The sequence below is a fragment of the Chaetomium strumarium genome (genome assembly GCF_033439665.1).
Source record: "Chaetomium strumarium strain CBS 333.67 chromosome Unknown B0T15scaffold_2, whole genome shotgun sequence".
Taxonomy (NCBI): Eukaryota; Fungi; Ascomycota; class Sordariomycetes; order Sordariales; family Chaetomiaceae; genus Chaetomium; species Chaetomium strumarium.
In genome coordinates this window covers 3,328,301-3,350,435 of record NW_026944430.1, presented here as the reverse complement: position 1 = coordinate 3,350,435, position 22,135 = coordinate 3,328,301, and the positions used below count along the sequence as shown (strand labels likewise).

The following is a 22,135-nucleotide window of genomic DNA, read 5'->3' as shown; positions in this document are numbered from 1 at the left end:
CCTCTGACGACATGGGTGAGAGCACCGCGGAGATCGAAAGTGAAAGATCCCTTGTAGAGCAACCGACTCCGCGAATCACACGCAGACCGGTTTCGCCGTGTGGGAAACGGGTTGCCACCGGGTATGGAAAAGGCAGGCGAGGTCAGACATGTTGTATAATGGATGTACCGTTACGTATCTCGAACGAGGAAGGCCGGGCTTCTACAGTAAACGGCAAGTCCTGCCTGGGACGACCGGGGAGGGCAGCCAGCCAGCAATGATCGAATCCGCCCTCTTGCAGGAAATGTGAGGGCTGTCTCATGATGTCAACGGTTGGACACTCTACGAAAACGGTAGCTGTGTCCAGGGTTTCACATACCGGTTTGTATTACGGAGTATTGCGGGTTAGTACTAGTACATGTAGCTCCAGATCAGCAGCTGAAGAAACGTACCCTAGATCGGTTGGCTACCTATTCTACGTTTCCTTGCAAAGGCAAGAACTGCGGTCAGAACATGGCCTTCCGAAGAACTTAGCCGACTCGCACGCACCATCTGCATTCGGACTGACAGAACTCCGAGTTGGTTGAAATGGCGTAAACTGCCACTCGACCTGTGTCTTGCCGTGCACTCTGTAGAGAGGCTACGGGGCTGGCGCCATTGACGCATGAAAAGCGGGTCGCTGTGACGTCACGTCAACCCCCAACCTGGTCGAGCCCCACATTGCAGGCTAAATTCTTGTCTTCAGCTTGTAATCAACGGTACCTTCCAAACGCTGATACATACCAGGTTATACGGATGTTCCTACCAAAAGAATCCGCTCACCGCTCTGATATATAGCCGGCAGAATTAGCCGGTATTTACAACAGCTGTATTCGGTCCCAATTAGGAAGGGATAAACTCCCCCGCATCGTACATCTCTTTCCATCATCATCCTCTTCAACGAACCTCTTTTACTATGGTTTACCATGATATAGCTACACGCGCTCAAGCGCTAACTCTCAAGTTGATTGTTCAGCTCGATAATAAGCAGGTGGAAGAGCTTACTGGCATTAAGCCGCGGACTCTTAACGACCTTGCCGATAGAGCTCTCGCACGTGGCTTCGACCCAAATATCTCCCCCCCTATCATCCTCGACGAACATGTCTGTGATGCTCCAAAGACCGGCCGTCCCTCGAAGAAAGGCGATAATAAAGATGCTATTCTTGAGAAGGTCCGCCAGAGCCGGTTCGGCCGTGAGATGACATGCGCTTATATCTCGGCAGAGTTAGGCAATACCATCTCGCCAATGACTATCTGGCGTATCCTCCGCGCTGCTGGGATGAAGAAGACGAAGCCAACACGCAAGCCTGGTCTAATAGAAAAGATAAAGAGAGATCGGTTCGAGTTCTATCTTCGCTTTGAGCATTGGACTCTCGAAGATTGGAAGCAAGCTATCTGGTCTGACGAGATATCTGTCGTCTTAAACCATCGCCGGGGTAGTTACTACGTTTGGAGGACCCCTGAGGAGAAGTTCGTCAAGTCTTGTATTCGCGAGCGCTAGAAGGGATATACTAAGTTCCAGTTCTGGGGCTGTTTCTCATACGATTCAAAGGGGCCATATCATATTTGGCATCCAGAGACCGTGCAAGAAAGGAAGGCAGCCGAGAAAGACCTCGAGGAGCTGAATACAAAGCTAGAACCTATCCTCCGCGAGCAGTAGGAGCTAGAAACTAGAATGAGGCGCTTGAAGCTACGGAATCAAGGCGGACGAGCTCCTCAATGGAGGTGGGATACGAAGCACGGCAAGCTTACACAACGAGGAGGCTCTGGCGTTGATTGGTATCGCTACCAGAAGGAGATCCTAATGAAGAAGCTCATTCCATACGCCAAGCAGTATGGCCCAGATGCTCTTGTTCAGGAAGACCTGGCACCTTCTCACGCCCACTACGCACAAGCTACAATCTTCTCAGCGGCTGGAGTATCAAGACTCGTCTGGTGCCCCAACTCCCCTGATCTTAATATGATCGAGCCGTATTGGCCGCATCTAAAGCGGGTAACAACAAAGAAGGGAGCTCCAAAGAACAAGAGCCAGGCAGAGATAGTCTGGAAACAGGCGTGGGATGATCTAGAACAGTGGAGGATACAACGTTGGATTGAGAGGATCCCGCACCATATCCAGGAGGTCATTCGCTTGAAGGGCGGGAACGAATACGCAGAAGGGACGTCAAACAAACGCCGTCAAGATGTTGTTCTGTCCCCCGGGCCTAGCACTGAATAACTTCACTGTTTCCTAATAGAGTAGTAGATTCTGGAGAGATGGCAGGAGGTAATTACCTTACACTTCTTTACAAGTGTGGTGGTCTTGGCGCTGAAGGCGGTGAGCGGGTTCTTTTGGTAGGGACATCCGTACTCCGACTTGCACTTGAGGTGCCAGTGATCAACATAAACGGGGAACACCAGCCGTCGCCGCCACCAGATAAGCTCAAGCATTGCATGCGTCCCTGGTCCAGATTTTACCCCATGAAGGCCCAGAATGTTGATCTGTGTCACTTCAACCACCAATTTCAAACACCCATCATTCCTTCATAGCAAACATCGCGGACCTTTAAGGGCTTCTGTTGACATCACCATCCTTTCCCAACCTTCACCGCATGTGTCATACTGGGCCATGACGAGCACGAGGGGGTACCTCGATCGAGACAAAAACAGGCCTACCAAACCCAGGAGTCACCTACTCAATACACAGCAAAGAAGAGGCCAAAATTGAAGAAACAATTTTAATTATGTTTTGTTATCATTTCTATTGTTACCGTACAATCACTCGAGACTCGAAGTTACCCCTAGAACCTACCAGTCGATATGGATCAACTGAAGTACGTTGTATGCCAAGAAGTGGTTTTGTGGTTGCCCCCTGTTGTTGTCATCTCGATATTATGATGCACGCCCTCGTAATCGAAGATAGAGCCATGGAACTAGAGCTCCGGAAGTTACAACCGACTCCTCGTGCCGCCAAAGCACCCACTGACGCACGCAGCGGACCGGGCGATCTGGTGTTTGCGTACCGGATCGCATTGGGAGGTGTTTTGCGGAGTCTCCCCTCGGGGCCCGGGACCCATCCACCTCCTTGACGTATGATTTCGCCGCCTCGCATCTCAAAGGCCTCAAGGACACCATCTGACATCATCCGACTCACCTGCTTGTATCCAGAGAAGCAGCTTGTACTCCGCTAATAATTGTTGGGTGTTTGTACTGGGAATGCAAAACCCCCAACTAGCCTTCGCAAGAGAGCGCTTGTGCACCGCTTGGTGACCTCACCTGAAGGCTCAAGGAGGGACGGATGGCCAAGGCAAGGGGATCTGGGGCTTGGCTTGGTTTGGTCTGCTCTGGTCCCGAATACCTTCCGATGTCCAAAATGGGGTCGATCTACTTGCACCAGACCGGATGACATCTGAGACGAACTGATGAGTATGCTGACCCGGATACGTCAGTGTCCAGCGGCACGCTCACCTCACCGCGAGCGGGCGCGACTCCTTGTACGGCAGCGGCTCGGCTTGCTGGAGAAATGTCGCCCAACAGGGCGTGGTAGATCATCAGCCCTCCTCATGCACCCGGCTTCAAGGCGTTTCCGGCTTTGCACTATGTGACGTTCAGTCTCCAGAACGACCCATGGGCCAACTCAACAGCAACTAGACTTGGCAGTTCAGCAATGAAGTATAAAACTGGAGACACACCGGATGGAACAAAGCTCACGAAAGGATAAGACAAAGGCAACGTCATCAAGCGCACCCGGCGGTCCTCAGCGGCTATGCAATCCCGAGATGGAGAGTTATAAGATTTGCCAATGGTACCATCACCGTTAGCATGCTCGCGGATGCTACCAGACATGGAATAGTCGATGAAGCAAAATGGCGTCTATACGTCGTTGCACTCGTCGGCCGAGTGATACTGATTCTCGAACTTGCCGGCTCACAGCGAGTGTCCAGTCCCGAAATGCGAGTTGCGAGACTCGGCAATGATACCTGTCATCGTCAGCATCCGCGCTAATGTTATGATGTCAGCTGCTGCGGCGAGAAGTGATGTACGGCGAGGCGTGGCGCGGGTATGGGGAACAGGTGCCGTATCTGTTTTACGTCATCTGAGCGGCCAACCAAAACATGTCATCCGAGTAGCAGAAGGATGCCCTCCCTCGATGAGAACTGGGGCGAAGGCTGAACGGCCCTCTATTGCTCGTTGTACTCCGAATCGTCAGCCGAGTGATACTCGAATTCTCCAGGCACAGGTACCTCATCCCCCGTTCCGGCCGCGTCCGGATCTACCTCCTCCCCGGAAGACCAAGGTATCATCGGCCCTGCCTCCTTCCCCGCGTCTACCGCCTCCACACCGCCGCCGGACAGTGGCACCGTCCTGCTCCCCCTCAACAGCGCCGTCATGGCCCGCGCCCATTCCCACGGCCGCTCCTCCCCGCCCGGCAGACTGTTGAAATACTCCCACCCCATCACCCCTCCAAACCGGGGATGCCTCCCGACCAGCAGCGGCACCACACTGCCCAGCATGTTCCACGGCACCCACCCGGCGCCGTTGGCCGGGTTGGTCACCAGGCCGACGACGATCCTCTCGGACGGCCACCCTTTGGCCAGCAGCATCTCGTACATGGCCGGGTTGCTACAGTCGCCCCAGCCGCAGTAGAACTGGGCGTGGTACCAGGCAATCTCGCTGCCGCGCATCACCTCCAGAGCCTCGTAGTCGAAGCCGCTCAGGTTATGCTGGGCGCTGAGCAGCGCCGCGGCCACGGGCGCCAGCGTGACGAGGAAGTCCCGGCCGAAGTCGGTGCGCAGTCGGTCGATCAGCCGGATGATGCCCGCCAGCGACATGGGCTCCTCCACGTCGAGGTCGACGCCGTCGAGCGAGTGCGCGCGGATCAGGTCGCGCAGGGGCGTGTAGTACCGCTCGAAGGTCGGCTCGTCTTCCGTGTCGAGACGGGTGAAGGTCCCCTGGGCGGCGCCTCCTACCATGCCGAGGACCTTGATTCCCGCGGCCTGCAGGATGCGCAGCTCGGCCCAGAGGGTGGTGAAGCGCGGGTGTGAGGGGGCGTGATCGTTGAGGGTGAGTGCGAGGGGGTCTTCGTTGATGTGGATGGCGGCGAGGATGAGGTGGGTTAGGGCGATGCCCGGCTGCTGGAGGAGCGGGAGCACCGAGATGGGTTTGCCCGAGGGGGTGTGGTGCGTTTGGTAGTACGTTATGAGCCGCGGCAGGGCCGGGTGAGGGAGGGGAGGCATGGTATGTGTGTGGGGGTGACAGTATATTACCTATCAGTGACTACCTGGTATTATTAGTAGATGTTGGTGAGTGAGAGGTGGATGCAGGTGAGGTTGAGGGGAGATGAGATGGAGAGAGTGAAATGCGTGGGCAGTAGGGCAGCTGCTTGCCACCTGCCAACTCTTTCTTCGATTCGATTTCTCGGGTAATATCCGTAATGGGCGTAACACTCAAACAAACTTTCCTTTGTCGCACCTCAGGCGACACCTCAAACATTAACTACCTTCCTAACTTACTTGATTAACCAGATGAGATTCTCAAAACAAGCCCTCTAAAACAGAAAGACAAACAACAGAAAAGCATGGGATATGTCAGACACAGATCCATCACACCCTCAACCCAACAGGACTCAATCCCCTCGCAGGCGACGCCGAGATCAGAAACCCCTGGCGGTCATACAACCCCAAGCTGTCCACACTCTTCAGACTTCCCCTCGACGGGCTGCCGGGATTACTTCCAGGCCCCTCACCGACAGCGGGTTTCCACGCGAGCGACAGCCTCTGTCCTTGCTGCTGCTGCACCACCGCAACGTTGTTCACATTCGCCGCACTGCCCTCCCTCAACCCCAGCGCACCCTTTCCCAAGCCATCCTGAGCACTACTGACAATAGCAGTCGTAGCGGCGGTAGTAGCAGTCGGACTGCTGACTTCAAAAGTGAACTCCCCCCCGGCCAGCTTGAAGAACCCTCCTCCTCCAACCTCTGCCTTACTAGTACCCTTATCATTACCATTATCAATGACAGTACCACGATTGGTATTCTCCTTGCCTTCATCCCCTGCACTACCACCGCCCAAAGACGACAACAGCAAACGCTGCTGCTGCTGCTGGTAGTGAAGCTGAAGCATGACGGCACTACTAGTAGCAGTAGTAGTGATACTAGCAGCACTGGTCGGCCGCCTCCTTTTCCGGGTCGGTGATGCCGATGCGGACCCTCCTCCGGCGCGGGAGGAGCGCACGATCCCATTCCTCGACAGCCTGGGCGACGACGACGACTCGCCCATGGCGAAGTAGTTCCTGGCGCCGATGCTCTTGCGATGGGACTGAGAATGCCGCGCGGGAGTACTCGCGGCACTGGCACTTGCACTGGTACCACCACCACCAACCTTGGCAGGCGAGGAAGCTGCGGGCACAGCCTGGTGGAGGAGGGTCATTCGTTTAGGGCTGGGACTGGGGGGTGGGCTGGGACTGCGGCTCGGGTTCCGGTCGGTGATGCTCGCCAGGCTGGAGGCGGTGCTGATCCCGCTGTTCATGCGGCGCAGCGAGGCGATGGTCGTGGGGATTGCCAGTTTCCTATCCTCCTCCTCCTCCGCTTCCTCCTCCTCGTCCTCGTCGTGGTCGCCCCGGTTATCCTCTTTTGCATCTCCGTGATTAGGCGACTGTGGATCGGAGGAATTCCTGGCCGCTGAAGATGGGCCAAGAACGCGGCTGCGTGGCGAGAGAGGCGCCGGGTAGAGCGAGGAGTTGGCTCGGAAGTTGGCGCGGTTGAGTTCCACGGCGGCAGAAGCAGCAGCAGTAGCTGGCCTGGCGTCCTGCGAGTAGACGGACGAGGCCGTGCTGGAGCGCTTTTCCTCTCGCTGTTTGGGCGCGAGAACGAAGGAGAGCCGCACCTCGCCGCCGACGCGACGCGTTGGTGACGGCGGTGCGCTGGACCGTTCCGTGGAGGGGAGCACGAGCGCCGGAGCAACGCGGTTGCGCATTCCCTCCTGAAGCGGGTCGACGGCGGGGTGCGACATTTTGACTGGCGAGGAGGGCTTGTTGTCGTCTCTCTGCTCGCCGATGGTGCCGAGGCCCGGTGCCGACGGCGGCGGGAGCGATGGGATCGTGCTCAGCGTGCTCGTCTTGGTCACCCGCAGGAAGAGCGGCCCGCTGGGGGTCTGTGCCGTCGGCGACTGTCGGTTTGGCGACGGCAGCGATTCTGATGCTCTCGGCGCGATGTACGGTTGGATGGAGGGCGGGATCGTCACCGAGCCTCGGCGAGACGACGGGATAGCGAGTTGGAGTTGGTGAGTTGGAATCGCACCGCTCATAACGGGACCAGGCGCCAGGATCAGCCCCCCGGGCTGCGCTGGGGCTTGTCCGACCGTCATGCTGCGGAGACGCTGCGACCGTTGCTGTTGCAGACTCGCCCGGAAGAGGTCCTGGGACTTATTGTGCCTCGTCTGCCCCGTGCGGCCGACTGAAGACGCCCGAGAAACCGACAGCGGCAGAAACGGCGTGGCAAATGGGTCGTTCATGGACGGAGCGCCGACACTCGCGGGCTGCTGGGGCTGCACCACGAGGCCCTCGAGCGGCTGGATGGCCTTCCTCACCTCTTCCGGCATCTCGTCCTCGCTGTACAGCGTCGAGAGCTCCGACGAGAGGGACGTGCGCACCGAATGTGCTCGTGCCGGGAGCCCTTCTGGCTGCTCCTGCTTCTTCGGACGGCGGCTTGGACTGGTGAGCCCCGTGGGAGTGTCCGGACTGGCGCACTCCTGGCCCACGAGACTGTCCGCCTCCGACGAGACGGATTGCTGCGAGTCCTGGCGCTTGTGTCCCGGCGTGCCCGGCTGGTTCGGGACATGCTTTACTGGACTCGCTGGTCTGGATCGGCCGGCTGGAACGCCATCACCTCGGAACGCAGCTGTCTTGGACGGTGATGTTTTGGTAGGGGATGCCGCGAGTTTGTTCCCCCAGACAGTCCCCGTGACGCTTCCCTCGCGGAGCCTCTTCTCGGTCGACCTCAGGATCTCAGTCAGCGTTGAATCGGTCGACTGCTGCCGGCCCCTGAGCCTGGACGGTGTCACGGGCAGAGACCGGGTCGGACTGACCGGAGGGCTGATGACGGGTTTCGGCATCCCCGGGACTCCGTACACATAGCCCATGGTAACCGACGGTCGGATGGCGCGTCTGTCCTGGTGGGCAACAAGAGCAGGCTTGGGCGGCACCGGCAGGACTCGGGAGAAGTCTCTCAGCTGCGCATAGTCCAGCAACGCCTCCGAGGACCCCTCTCCCTGCTCGCCCACCGAATACGGATAGCCGTGGACAGTGTGGTGCACCCTCGGCAGCGTGGGCGCCCTGTTCCTGAGCGGCCACGACGATCCGCGGCTCTTCCTCTTCGCCTCCCTCGTGAAGCCGCGATCACCGCCGCTGCTGACCTTCGGCCCGTGCAACGCATCCTCGTCGATCCACGACGACTTGCGCTTACACACCTTAGCCAGCCCAGAGTCGTCATTCACATCCCTCATCTCAACCTCTCCTGCCCCGGCGGAAACCTTTCCCCCTTCCTCCTCCTCCTCCTCCTCCGGCCACCGGCACGACTCGCTCCGGCTAAAGCCAAAGTGGAAATGCCCCCTGGTACACACCCTCGGAATCAGCGCCATACTCCAACTCCTTTTACTCCTGTGTGTATGCCTCTTCACTCCACCACCACCACCACTCCAATTCCAACCTCGATCCCAACCCCAAGTCCCTCCCAAAACCTCCTCCGCCGTCATCATCATCTTCTTCTCCCCCCTCTTCGTCGGCGATGTGCCCCCGAGACCGGCACCCATGGAACAAGCCTTGGTGAGCTTCCTCCTCTCCCTCTCCGCCCTCACCCTTGCCCTTTCCCTTGCCCTCGCATCTTCTTCCGACGCCGCAGACAAGCAGCACAAGCCGCTCCCGTCCGTGTCGTTCCCGCTACCGCTACCGCCACCGACGGCGTCATAAACAACAGCCTCACCGGCATCAGCATTGGCATCGGCAGCATATTCCGGGCCTCCTCCCTCCTCATCCTCATCATCCGCCTCCTCATCCTTCCGGCCCCGACAGTGCCGCCGCCGGCGGAGCCAGATGAGCAGGCAGGCCACACTCAGCGCGAACAGCACGTTCGCGGCCAGGATGACCCCGAATAGGGTGTGGAACGAGCCGTCGTCTGCTGCTGCTGCCGACTTGTCGCCCCCCCTGCGGATGATGGCCATCATCATCATTGATGGATCGACCGCGTCGCGGGTGTGCGTTTTCGAGCTCTCTTTCTCTTTTTCTTTCTTTTTATTTTTTTCTAGCGCAGCCAGCAAATCTCTCTCCTCTCTCTCTCTCTCTCTATGTGTTTTGACTCTTTTCTCTCGCTGTGTTTTGACTCTTTTCTCTCGCTGTGTTTTGACTCTTTTCTCTCTCTACTATCTTATGTTATGTCATGTTAACTCCTTGACGGATTGGCTAGCTTGTGAAATGCTGTTCAACTCAAACAAAGTTTAGACAGGGACAAAAGCTGATTAAGGTAGGTAGGGAGGTGGGTAGGCATAAAGACGAATGGGAACCAACCTTACTTATTCTACCTATCTGTCTTTCTGTTTCTGTGAGGTTAGGTAGATCCTCCCCGGAAGTTTGTTGTGGGATGGGTGTAGGAGAGGGTGGGGGGAAAAAGAAAAGGACCTTGGACGAAGAGAGAGAGAATGAGGAGAGGAGGAGGGAGGACGGGGGCCGCGAAAAAACAAGATATCGCAGAGTAAGAAGGTAGTAGGTAGGTAAGCTAGTAGGTCACAACACCATCGGGACTGGCACGAGTGGAATCTAACTAGGCGGCTGATCGGCTGACCGGTTGGTCGAACTTGGTCGGGACTGGAATGGGTCGTGACGGGCGACACCATTCCAGTCCAGCCGTTCTGTGCTCGTGATGATTCCTCAACTGCTGGAATGTCTCAGACTACCGAGATGATGGCGCAAAGGAACAGTGTCCCGTTTTTGTTGACGCTCCAAGTCTGTTCAGGATTGCCAGTGAGCAACACACATACGATGCCGTGGGGATTCAGTTGCTGTTCTTCTGCAGTGCCAAAGGATACACTTATCCTCCGCGGCATCGTACAATACCTTACCTAGCTAAAGACATGACTTGTGGAGGGCCTGGGCCTTAAGACTGAAGGCTTGTCCGCCCCACGTTGAGGATCACCACTGTATATCAGGAACACCGGTTGGATTTGATCTACCTAAATATTTGACTTGCAGGCAAGCCGCGGGAGCTAGAACCGGTGAAATGCAACCCCAGATAAACATCACAGACACCCACTCATGCACCATCCATCTCAAGCGGCAGCAGCAATCAATGCTTTGCCATGATGAAAACGGAAACACCCGATAGAACCCATGATACCCCAACCCCTATCCTCCAACCGTGCTAATGCCGGTACCTCACTGGCGGGACCTGTGACGTTGGCGGCGCATGTGAATACCACGCCGGGCCTTCAGGCTGCTCGTGGGGGCAGTGACCGTCACCGTTTCGGTCGCAGAGACTACGTACTGGACCGCCTCCACTACGACAAGCTTGCTCACAATATTCCCATCTGTAACATATTGGGTAGCGACCACCTCATAACCAGCAGCATTTGGCGAGCTGGGTGCTGCGGTTGTCGTGGGGCCTTCGTCATTGAGCGCATCTGCCTTGGTAGCAGTGCTAGTCGTCGTGGCTGTGGTTGTCGTAGAGGATTCCCTGAAGACACCTCCCGGCAAGTAGTCTGAGCCGGTTACAGTTGTACCCGGCGTGTATCCGACGGTCGGCACAGGTACCGACACCGACGATGTCTGCGGTTCTCCGTTTACCGGATCGGGACCGTACTTAATTGGGACGTTGCCCGGAAGGGCGTCCCCAATGAGGCCCGCGACCTTCTCGCTTGCGACAAACGATGGAATCCGCATTTTGCAGCTCCGTTGCCGCTCCTCGCTTTGCAATGAAAACAAGGGGCAGTCCTGCACGCGCCCACTGAGATTGGTGCACGTGTCCACCGCCTGTTGAAGGAACTCAGCGTCCCAGCCGCTGATGAAGTCGCCATGGTACCCGAAGCCTTTGAATTGTCAGCATCATACAGTCGGATCACGACAAGGTTCAGTGCACATACCTAAAACATCTCCATTGGAAATGACGAACTCCCCGGGCATGCCGTTAAAGGCGTTGGTGTCCCAAATCGTTTCATAGAACAGCCCTGGGATCTTCACATCGAAGCCCTCCGGACAGTTCCCATTAAGGACCAAGTCCGGATAAGCCACATGAGATCTGTGGTCCGGAGAATCGAGGTCCTTTCCGTTCCAGCAGGAGGGGAATGAAACCTCGAACCGGACTCCATCCGGGCAGTTGGCGTCGAGATATGCTTTATCAGGCAAGTAGTGGCGTGCGAGGCTACCTTCCGGCGCCCTCTGGTAGTTAAGACAATTAAAACCGAGAGCGCGCTGTTCGAGGTCTTTCTGGTTAATTTGGCCAAGCCGTCCCCAAAAAGACTTGTCGGGATCGGCCTCAAGGTAACTGAGGCCCCCGACAGAATAGGATCGCCGGGTGCTATCGCCGGCGATCATTCGGAAATCATTGGGGAATGCTCTGATGGCGCCGTCCGGATTTTTCTGATCTTTGTTCAAAAAGTAATATGCCAACATACCGCCGACCTGGTTGACCGCCTGAAACGATCCATTGGCGTGTCGGAAGTAAAGATTCGGCGTCCAATACGCAGACTTGTCTTGCGTTACAGCGCACGAAGTGCATTCGCCGCGGGAGAGATCTTCATAGGTGGGATTACTGGAAAAGCCTATAATACGTCAGTGTCGAGTCCTCCTTCATTGCACGGTTTGGGGCACTCGGGACTTCAACGCGATGCTCGAGAGAATTGACTTACCGGATGACCCATGGATGATGTGCGCATGCTGGGATGCGGTCCCAGGGTTCATCATTGGATCCAACCGTGCCATACCGACACTCCCTCGGCACTCCATCCGCCAAAAGGCGGCCGCGCTGCTGGTCAACACCAGAAGAAGGAAAGAAATGAACATGCTGGTCATTTCGAATGGCGAAGTGATCGTTGTTGAGAATAGAGAATGAATGAAGTAGATAGGTGGTTGAGATGTCAGATCGTTTGATGAATGTCGAAGTGAGTGAAACGTGGATGGTAAAGGTTGGAGTGGAAATGGTCCTTTAGGAAGATCGGTTAGCTTTTATACCGGTCCATACAAGGCATCAAGGCAATGTTCTGGTTGGTGAGGGTAGCCAAGGAGGTCTGCTGACCTCCGACTCTGCATGGCAAACGATCGAAACAACCCAAACATCTTCAGACGACAACGGAGCAAGGGAGTCTTGTGGCGTGGTGTGGGGAGCCGGTTCACGGTGCGATGAATGACAGCAAGACTTCCTCAGATGATGACGAACCAAAGGAAGCCTTGCCCAAAGGGGTGAAGGGTGACGAAAAACAACACAGACAGTTGGGATGACGACGAACCAAGCGAGTCTCGTGACCAATGCCTTCCGCACCGATGACAACCGGCGCGTCCGTCTTCAGAAAGTGGCGAATTTTGGGGGAGAGGGAGGGATGGATGCGTAGGGAGGGAGGGATGGGATCCAACAACGAACGGGTTCGGGGGATGATGAAAACATGGTCTTGACGAAGGCCCAAGAAACGGCAAAGAGATTTTTCTGTCGCACTCCCACAGCTCAACGTACCAGTTTGACCAGGCGCCGCAAGCCTAAGATTATCAGGAATCACAGACACGGCCTAGGAACCGACCACGAAATACTGTCCACGGCTGTTTGGTCCACGAGCCTTTGCAACTTGTGGCACCGGGAAAGCCGTTCTTTTTGCTGTCTCCTTTGCGCCAAACCTGCCGACCGAGCACGAAGTCCAACTTTAGAAGCCCAACTTAGATTTCTCGAGTTGAAGTGATGCTGACGTCGCAGAATGGAAAATGCGGCGGCCTTGCTTTCAAGGCTGGCAGAGAAAATTGTCAGGCGGCAGACTTCGAGTCCATCAAGGAGCGGAATCGGTAATCAACCCAAATGCGATAAATGAATGACGGTGAGGAACTCGAATCGTGCTGACTGGTAGAGAGCGTAAGTCCCGAATCGGGGAGTGAAAGTGAAAGTTGTGTGGTGAAAACGAAAGGGTCGGTAAGGCAAAGGACTACGCAAAGTGCGAAAAAGGAAGGGTTGCGAAATGGAAATGGAGAGGACGCGCGACTTCAAGAGCGGGATACAGCATTGCGCGCTGCGATAAGTGCGAATACTACGGCATGTACCCTGTGGACACGGGGAAACCCCACCAAAAGGGGTGTGGACGACCCCTTGCCAAGTCCTGCAGGTTGCTCTTGCCCAAAGCAGCGTTCATCAAGAGAAAGGAGGCTTATGATTGGCTGCTCAGAAGGGACAGGACTTCTTGTGGAGGATTAAGGGGCGTCAGGGTTGCCCACTGACATGGATCAGTCAGGTACTTGGAACTAATGCAGGAACGGCCGCACTGCCAAGAGCGATCGAGCCGGTTTTCCGAATAACTAACCTTAAATAGGAGCCGCAAAGCTCTCCATCCACAAAGATATCGGTCTCCATGGAGAACGAAAGAGTCCCGACTCTGGCACGACCTATCCCGGAATTACAGTGACAGATCCGCATGTCTTTTGCGCCACCACACAATGCATTACAACAATAGGTGAAAATGCAACAGTTGAACTATCTAATGCCAGTTATCGCTCCTTCCAAGTCCATGCATTGTGGATCAAATCTGGGGAAGTTTATAAGTTTATACGCCCTGTCATCCTCTGCGAGGCCCAGATGTGACTGTAATGCTGAACAGGGCATGCCGGGGTATGGACACTCTTGCTGGCACAATGTACAATACATGTATTGTACAGCCTAACCGCTGAATGTTCGTAACGTCTGAATTGAAAACCAGACTGAGTCCCCAGAGTCAGCCCCAAGTTTTCCAACTAAACATCACCACGGCCATTTTTTCTATGAAATAAGAGTATGAATGAACTGAAGCCGTTAGGCAACTGTGAACTGCTCTTACTATCACTTTGCGTTGGATCATTTCTTCTTTTGGCAGTGTATTTTCAGACTCCCAGGATGTGACCAGCACTTCGGTCGGCAGTTCCGCGCTTTATTTAGTTAAACAAAGTCATTTATTAGGGCTGGTGTCCTGGATGGAGCGTATCGCATTCGGTCCACACCGCGCACCGATATCATCGTTCAATCCTTGCACAAGCACCACTCTACCATACTGTAGAAGCATGGCGTCTTTTCCGATAATTGGTTCACAACTCCATGGCATGGGCGCAATATCGTAATTAAAGGATGCACGAAGCATCGCACTTGTGAAATAGCTGATATCTCACCATCTATTCATTTGTAGTACCTACTTGTTACCAACTTCAGGATCTGGCTGCCGTTCAACACAGCATCCGATCACGGCAGCCCGTGCCCGGCAAACTCATTATGCTGCGCTCAGTGACTTTGGCGACGTGGCGCCATTGTGATATTGGGTTGAGTTGTTAGCAGTGCCAGTGATCTGAAATTGCAAACAGAAGCTGAGTGACTTCAGTGACTCGCTGGTGCCCAGTCTCCCAGTCACAGGGCGGGGTAAGAGGGTTCCCCATGCACAGCCGTGGAATTGGAAGAATGACCTCCATGTCGCTCCAGCTGGGATCGGACGGGCGCCAAAGGTGAAACTGTGTTTCAGGCTTGGTATGCACGAAATGGTATCCACCAAGATGCGTGCATAGCCAATCACACTCCGAGATCTAAGCTACTCCCCTCCTGGTGAAATTATCGGGACTCCTTGGCGACCTTCTTCAAGGCGAATGTTGATATGGATGTACAAGTACAACACCTGGGGAACTTAATGAGCGGCGGGCCCGGGTTTGGTTGGTTTTCGGATCTCAGGACTGTCAAACGCTAAAGAGATGCTGTTGTCGCACGAAGTAATAAGTGATTAAGTGACCGCTATGACAAGATGGAGCCATCTCTGAAATGCAACTATGCCCGACCTTGGCCGCCGCTCATCATCTGCTAGTGTAGCAGAAAAGATTATGAGGTAGTCAGGCGGCTTGGTGATCCTCGGAGTCGGAGCCCTCAGTGTTGGCCCGATCGACACCTCACAAACACCGCAAAACCCTGAAGATCATATTACAAGCTAGGTACTGGGTCCAAAATCAAGATAGGCTGTTATCTGTATGTGAGAGAGCGACGCTTGACGGTAACATTTAATATGGATTTTGTTATTTGCTCAGCTGGCTGTGCCGTACCCACATACCCTGTGGCTGGATGTGGCTCTGCAAGCTGAAAATAGTGGGGTGAAAGTGCGATGCTTTTTCTAACTTTCCTGGGCGGGCTGATAAATTCCCATCTGGTCACCTGACCGTTTAACCTATAATGGATAAAGGTTCCCCACTGCACCTCAGCTTCCTTCAAAGCCCGCTCGCCCCGTGTACTTCGTACAGTAAATTACAAATTGTACTAACCTTACCGTAATAAAATGGAGGCACCTGATGCCTTGCCCGATGCGTCGCGGCATCCGACCTCCTTGTTTGACCGTATTAGGTACAAGTACCTATGCTTGATAACTTCCAGGTTATTACACCATAGCTTGAATTTTGCACACGCGTTCTCGTGCACCTGCACGGGCCATCCAACCAACTCACCGTTTGATGCCGTGCGAAGATCCGTATTGCCGGCTACGCAATGGACGATCTCGCTGGTTTGAGCTGGTCGGCGCCCAACCAAGGCAAGCCAGCGCCATCGGCCTCGCCGAACCCCGCGGTCCCGGCCTATCCTTCCCTGCGTCCAACCCCGTCGCCCTTCGGATCCGGCCGCAACACGCCGCTGTCAAGCCAGGGCTCTGGGCCTGTTGGACCCAAGCCACCGGCTTCGAAGCCCGTGCAGGATAGCTTCGGAAATCTGCTCAGCTTGGCCGCAGGGAAGAGCACGGCAAATCTGACTCTGCGCGAGCGACAACAGCAGATTGAAGCCGAGAAGAGGAAAAAAGAGGAGGAGAGGCGGAAGCAGGCACAAGCACAATATGGAGACGGGCAGTTTCTGGATTCCCTTGGCCAGAGCCAATCGGGCTCTCGCGGGGCGCCATCGCCCGGTATACTGACGCCGCCTTCGGTACCGGGGCCGAGCCCAAGGATACAGAACGGGAAGTCAGTAGCCGAGTCGGACGATGATCTATTTGCGGCGTTCAATGCCAGCACCAAAGTCGACAACTCTAGCTACTTCCCACCCCCTTCGTCTAGCCCTTCCCCACCGGACGCGCCAGCCTTGGATCTCCGAAACCCGCAGTCTTGGGCCAAGCCTACGACACCTGGCGGCGGCGCCTTGGATGACGAGGACGACGACCCGTTCGGGCTCAACCAACTCAAGACGAAGCCCAGTGCGCCGCCGCCGCCGGCTGCCGATGAGGAAGACGATCTGCTAGGAGACCTAGGCAAACCGGTTGATCAGGCGAGAAGGAAGGCAGCGCCGACATTCGCGCGGGAACCTGAGCCAGGGAAACCTATCGAGGATTCTTCTTCAGATTCCGAGGCTGCCGGGGCTGCCCCCCCCGACGATCCTTTTGACAGGGCCGTCGCCCAGCTTGTGGACTATGGTTTCACCCCCGAGAACGCCAGGAGAGGGCTTACAGAGAGTGGAGCAGGACTCGATGTGCAGGCTGCCGTGAATTGGTTGTTGGACGATGCCCACCGGCAGGCAAAGGAGAAGGCGAAGGGTCGGGAAGGCATGAAGGAGCAGCCCAGGGGTAGCGACGAGCGAGCCCCGAGTCAATCCCGGAATGGTACGCGGTCGTGGATGAGAGACGGATCACAAGATGATGGGATGAGAAGCAGGGACGCCCGGTCGCCGGCGTCTATGGAAGGGGACTTCGCGAAGACTGCTGCTGCTGTGGGGTCAAGTTTCCTGAAGACCGCAAATAGCCTCTGGAAAACAGGGCAGAAGAAGGTCCAGAAAGCGGTCGCTGAGTTCCAGCAAGACGGAGACCCCGGCCAGCCGAAATGGATGCGGTCAGTCGGCCAAGACCATACCGCCAGCGGCGCGGGAATGCGGACGGCCGAAGCCGAAGTCACAGATGAGGCCCTGATGTTGGAAGTAGGAGGGCTCGCACCTGAGCGCCACCGTTCTGCCGAAACTCGGCCCCGGGGACGTTTGCCAGTTCTTCCGCCTCGGCCGGGGCAGGATGTTCAAGTTCCAAAATGGCGACAAGGTTCGCACCCACCTGCCGATCCGCTCTTGCAACCGCGCAGGCATGCCGCTGAAGATGGAAGCTTCCAAGCGTATGTTAGCCCGGCACGCAGGAAGAAGGCCACCACAAAACCGCAACCGGAGACGCAGGCCCCGTCGGATCCGGAGCCGGATTTGCTTTTCGGTTTGGCCGTATCCTCAATGGCCAGCCCTGCACCACCTGCTAGATCTCCGCAACCATCCCCAGCTCCTCGGCCCGCAGCACGGCCACCACCCACTCCACGTCCGGCGCGTCAAATACCGCCCATCTCGCCTATTGCCTTGCAAGCTTCCACCAGACATCGTCTCGAGGGCACCGCGCACTTCAAGCGCGGCGACTTCGCAGCAGCTCACGTCTCCTATACCTCCTCACTTACCGCCATTCCACAAGACCATCCCCTAACAATCCTCCTTCTCTGCAACCGCGCGCTAACTGCGCTCAAGACGGGCGAGCCGCGCCAAGCAGTCGAAGACGCCGATAAAGCCATCCGCCTCATCGGCCCGGGTAAAGGCGAAGGAGAGCATGTGGAGCTGCAAGCCAGCGGCGACACCCCCGCCGAGAAGCGCGACATGCGCGACCTCTACGGCAAAGCACTTGCCCGGAAGGCGGAAGCCCTCGAGCAGATGGAGAAGTGGGCCGACGCCGCAGCAGTCTGGCAGCTCTGCGTCGAGGCCGGGCTGGGCGGGGCAACGGCCACGGCCGGGAGACAGAGGTGTCAGAAGGCTCTCGCCCCGAAGTCTGCGCCCACACCCAGACCGGCGGCACCCCGCCCTGCTGCGCCGCCGAGCCGTCCCAGGCCATCTCCCGCTCCGCAGAAGGACTCCGAGGCGGTGGAGCGACTGCGGGCAGCTCACAGGGCCGCCGAGAAGGAAGGGGACGAGAAGATCGCGCTGACAGACAAAGTAGACGCGCGCATCGCGGCATGGAGGGACGGGAAACGCGACAACCTGCGCGCGCTGCTCAGCAGTCTGGAGAGTGTGCTGTGGGAAGGTAGTGGGTGGAAGAAGGTGGGCTTACACGAGCTGGTGATGGCGAATAAGGTCAAGATCGTTTACATGAAGGCTATCGCGAAAACGCATCCTGATAAGGTGAGTTGGTTCGTACTTTTGGGTCGGGTATTGATTTCGGGGAATGGGTGCTAACCACCCGTGGCAGATCGCACCAGATGCTACGACAGAGGTACGCATGATTGCAGGGACGGTGTTCAGCACGCTGAACGAAGCGTGGGACAAGTTCAAGGCGGAGAATAATCTGTGATGGAGCGATGATGATGATGATGATGATGATTACTACTAGTAGAAGCCGGAAATGAAGAGTACGGCCGCGTTTGATAGAAGGTAGACCTAGCGTGCAAATCAGGCCGTGGAAAGCCCAGAAGCACTAGGTTCGAGCGCAGCCTCAAATTGCAAACCCGAACAAAGATGCCATTATGCACCCTACTAGGAACTATTGCTACTAATGCCAAAGCACATAACGCGCCGTTTAATGAACGCCCCTTCCTTTATTACGCCATGCCGCCGTCATAACCTCTCTCTTTCTCTACCCAGACAGTCGTTTCCATTACAGCCCCAGCATACGCCTCACCCCCTCCCGCACCTTCTCCTCATACTCTGACCGCCGCTCCCGCCACATCTTGGCCGCTTCCACGTTCGCGGGGCTCTCGTCGTTCGGCTCCGCCAGCATGCTCATCACCGAGATGAGGATCTTCTCGACCGACTGGATGGGCGACCACCGCTCGGACGCATGCTCGTAGTGGTTCGGATCGTCGCCGGGCGGGTGGAGGATCGAGATGCAGACCAGTCCGCTTGGGTATACTTTGTCCCGTCCCACTCGTCAGCGTATGTCCGTCGGGTTTATTACGGTACAATGGGTGGGGGTCGTGTGAAGCGGAAGAAGGTGGCTACTACTAGTAGTACTAACTTACCATTCGGGTGGAAGATCTCGCCCAGGAACTTCATCGTTGGTGGCGCGAGCGGGTAGTCCTTGGGAAAGCGCAGCTCGGCTGGGAAGACGCCGCCCTCGAAGGGCGTGCCCTCCGGCCCTTGAATCAGCGCTTCCCAGTGTAGGAGATCATCTTCGGAGACGGGGCCGGCGGTGATGCCCTCCGGCGGGTTGTTGGTCAAGGCTCGGTATTCTTGGAGCAGGCGCCGGTGCGCGGTTGATTGTGCCATATTCCGGTATCCACCTCGTGATCTGGAGGCCCTCAAACTACTAGGCTTTTGGCTTGGCTATCTGTAAGGCAGTTGGTAGTACGGATAAGAGTAGGTAGGTAGGTACTAGTAGTTTAAAAGCGGGTGGGCTGGTTGATGCAAGTCGAGAAGGTTCGCGACCGTTTAAGGTTGCGTCCAGGGTTCGGAGTGGCGGGGTCAAAGTGGCTACGTACCCCTGCGATCAATGATGGAACTGAAGCTCAACGCTTGGCGAAGCCGGATCCTGCCGAATGTTCCTGGCAAAAAGCTCACCAAGCTTCAGCCTCCTCAGTTCCGGACTCTCGTTCGTTTTTGGCCGCGACAATCTAGGCTGGCTATCTACCAGCAACGCGCTCGCCATGCCGCCGCTGCTCATTAGAAGGCTGCTGGGTCAGAGTCGGGCTGTTCCAGCGCAACTGAAGCCGCCATCAATTTGTCTCTTGTGTTCCTACTCTGCCGCCTCCAGACGGCCTCTCACCTCGTCGTCAAGACCGCTGCCCCGATCAAGTGGAGGCAGGAAACATCTCGCCTCTCTACCTAGGCTGCACAACCGCGACCAATCGACATCTTCCTCCTCCGCTCCCACCGGCTCACCCCCTTCTGACCCTCGCCAAGAGCTCCAACGCGCCCTCCTCGAGCTCGAATCCCGCGCACCGAACCACATCAACCTCGCCCGCCTCCAGCTAGCCCTGCGCAACCTTTCCGAACCTCCCGGCCATGAATCCATTCGCGTCGCAGTCCTCAATGTCACAGATCGCTCCGGCGCCACCGCCAAGCGGTTAGTGCGTCTTGCGCTAGCCGACCCTCTCAAGCCGGCCGAGCCCTGGGAGGAGCAGCTCGAGGCGCACGAGACTGAGACACGACCGCTTGTCGTGAGGATCGCTGGGCCGCCGGACGCTCGAGAAAGAGTGATGAGCGAAGGGGAAGGAGCAGGAGCAGGGCTGAGGACGGTCAAGGAGCATGTGATTGCCGAGCTGAGGGTTTCGTCGCCCCTGCTGAACGGCGCAAACCTGGAGATGCTAGTTGCGGATGCGGGCTCGCTCACGGGTGCGCATAGGGAGGAGGCTGCTGACGATGCTGTGTTGGTGCCGGTTGTGGACGTGGCGACTACGACGGCGGGGCATGTTGCGCCGGTTGCCACGCCGGTGCATATTGCGCTTCTTGTGGGGGACGGGGTCCTCGGCGCCGCCTCGATTTTGTCGCTTCCTATCTCAGAAGGGATGGACACTGTTGCTGGGGTGGTCAACTTCGTGGATATCGCAAAGGAAGATTTGGCTGATTGCCCGCTCGTCACAGTTAATGTCGATGCCGGTAGCAAGGGCCTGGAGCTTTTCCGCGGCGATGTCGGGAAGGCGATGGAGTATGAGGCATTGTGGTCTAAGGCTAACGTAGCGCGGATCAGTGAGTGGTTAAGGAAGAGCGCACTGCCAAGCAACGAGGGAGGCATGAAGACGCCGGTCCGGAACCTGATCGGCTCTCTGCTTCGCAATGCTAAGGCAGCCATCCAAGCGGACGAGGCCCGCGGTATGGGCACGGAAGTGAAAGCGAACGTGTCTCCGGGTGCCGTGGCCGATTTGGACCAAGCACTGTCAGACTGGGCACAGAACGCCCATCAGGAGCTACAGCAGCAGCTAGATGCCGCGTTCACTACCGGAGCGTGGAGCAAGCTTGGCTGGTGGAAGCTCTTCTGGCGAGCTGACGACGTGGGTATGGTCACCTCGGAGATGGTTGCCCAGCGTTTTCTTCCCGGCGCAGAGAAGGGCATAATATATCTTGCCGGCCGCATACAAGAAGCGGGCCCTGTAATGGGACGGGAAGGGCAACCCGTTTACTCAACACCATCAACTTCAACCTCTCAAGCTCCGAATGTCGCTCAGACGCAAGACACTCTCGCACATAATGCCGTCGACAAGTGGCCGACACATATCCCATTCACGAGGAATTATCTTCAAGAAAAGACGGTTCCCGCCCTACAAGCCCTCGCGCAGAAGCTTGCCGTCCAATCTGCCAGCCTTGCCGGTCTCAGTACAGCCCTCGCTGGCCTCTCCTATCTCTCCGCATTTGGGGCGTACGAGTGCGGGGCGATCGCGGCCTTGGGCATTGCCCTGAGCTTCAAGCGCCTCCAGCAGAAGTGGGACGCGGCGCGGGAGTACTGGCAAGGGGAAGTGCGCGAAGAAGGCCGCAAGGCCATCCGTGCAACCGAGATGAGTGTTGCCCAAGTATTGGATAAGGCTGGCAGGGTTACCGATGCTCAAGCCGACGGGACTGCGCAGTTGGAGGAGCTTACAAGGCCCGAAGAGGTCATCAAACGCGCTGAGGAGGCTCTTGCGCGGATAAAGTAGATTTGGCGAGATGTTTCGCCGTGTAGAACATGTACTATTACATGACTTAGACTGAGTGAGTCATGAGACCCGGCTCAATCCCGGGCTTGGGTAAGACTCGCGTCAGCCCTGAACGAAGAGATACCACATCTAGAAGAGCAGATATGATACGTACCCTAAGCGTCAGGGTCGCGCTCTCTCTTCCTTCTCCAGCGAAGGACCCAGGCTCGCGTTCCGGCATGGTGTCTCACACCTCGAGTTCCGCAAAGGCGCTCATTTCCCCGTGCCTGCGCCCATCCGCAACCTGTTTCACGTTCCGCTACGCTTCGATTCCCAACGCCATAAATGCCCACTAACACGAAGCCCTCCTTTT

The 22,135-nt window shown here is 56.6% G+C and overlaps 6 protein-coding genes across 6 annotated transcripts; 2 read left to right on the top strand and 4 right to left on the bottom strand.

Moving 5' to 3' along the window:
• Positions 1-3,766: 3,766 nt before the first annotated feature.
• Positions 3,767-5,450, bottom strand: B0T15DRAFT_118440 (chitinase). The gene has a single exon (XM_062861592.1). It carries the CDS (start codon positions 5,232-5,234, stop codon positions 4,179-4,181), a length of 1,056 nt encoding a protein of 351 aa, XP_062724563.1. The 5' UTR covers positions 5,235-5,450; the 3' UTR covers positions 3,767-4,178.
• Positions 5,451-5,600: 150 nt separating this feature from the next.
• Positions 5,601-9,212, bottom strand: B0T15DRAFT_392346 (uncharacterized protein; the record flags this gene model as incomplete). Its single annotated transcript, XM_062864628.1, has 4 exons — positions 5,601-5,962; positions 6,020-6,049; positions 6,152-8,701; positions 8,795-9,212. 4 exons carry the CDS (start codon positions 9,210-9,212, stop codon positions 5,601-5,603), a joined length of 3,360 nt encoding a protein of 1,119 aa, XP_062724562.1.
• Positions 9,213-10,166: 954 nt separating this feature from the next.
• Positions 10,167-12,486, bottom strand: B0T15DRAFT_118402 (uncharacterized protein). Its single transcript, XM_062861591.1, has 4 exons — positions 12,467-12,486; positions 11,889-12,182; positions 11,124-11,801; positions 10,167-11,069 (listed from the first exon to the last, which is right to left on the bottom strand). The coding sequence occupies exons 2-4, from the start codon at positions 12,049-12,051 to the stop codon at positions 10,420-10,422; spliced, it is 1,491 nt and encodes a 496-aa protein (XP_062724561.1). The 5' UTR covers positions 12,052-12,182; positions 12,467-12,486; the 3' UTR covers positions 10,167-10,419.
• Positions 12,487-15,715: 3,229 nt separating this feature from the next.
• B0T15DRAFT_551122 (uncharacterized protein) lies at positions 15,716-18,987 on the top strand (the record flags this gene model as incomplete). The annotated part of the gene is made up of 2 exons (XM_062870266.1): positions 15,716-18,340; positions 18,408-18,987. 2 exons carry the CDS (start codon positions 15,716-15,718, stop codon positions 18,507-18,509), a joined length of 2,727 nt encoding a protein of 908 aa, XP_062724560.1. The 3' UTR covers positions 18,510-18,987.
• B0T15DRAFT_551120 (ubiquitin-conjugating enzyme/RWD-like protein) lies at positions 18,474-19,423 on the bottom strand (the record flags this gene model as incomplete). The annotated part of the gene is made up of 2 exons (XM_062870265.1): positions 18,474-19,066; positions 19,177-19,423. The coding sequence occupies 2 exons, from the start codon at positions 19,421-19,423 to the stop codon at positions 18,813-18,815; spliced, it is 501 nt and encodes a 166-aa protein (XP_062724559.1). The 3' UTR covers positions 18,474-18,812.
• Positions 19,424-19,800: 377 nt separating this feature from the next.
• Positions 19,801-21,783, top strand: B0T15DRAFT_491330 (uncharacterized protein; the record flags this gene model as incomplete). The annotated part of the gene is made up of 1 exon (XM_062866765.1): positions 19,801-21,783. One exon carries the CDS (start codon positions 19,801-19,803, stop codon positions 21,781-21,783), a length of 1,983 nt encoding a protein of 660 aa, XP_062724558.1.
• Positions 21,784-22,135: the final 352 nt, after the last annotated feature.

What these genes read in the sequence shown, in the direction of transcription:
- B0T15DRAFT_118440 (XM_062861592.1), bottom strand. Translation starts at nt 5,234, where the DNA reads ATGCCTCCCCTCCCTCACCCGGCCCTGCCGCGGCTCATAACGTACTAC.
- B0T15DRAFT_118402 (XM_062861591.1), bottom strand. Translation starts at nt 12,051, where the DNA reads ATGACCAGCATGTTCATTTCTTTCCTTCTTCTGGTGTTGACCAGCAGC. An exon ending in CATCATCCATGGGTCATCCG is followed by an intron (nt 11,802 to 11,888) that starts GTAAGTCAATTC and finishes GACGTATTATAG; the next exon opens with GCTTTTCCAGTAATCCCACC. An exon ending in TTCCAATGGAGATGTTTTAG is followed by an intron (nt 11,070 to 11,123) that starts GTATGTGCACTG and finishes GACAATTCAAAG; the next exon opens with GCTTCGGGTACCATGGCGAC.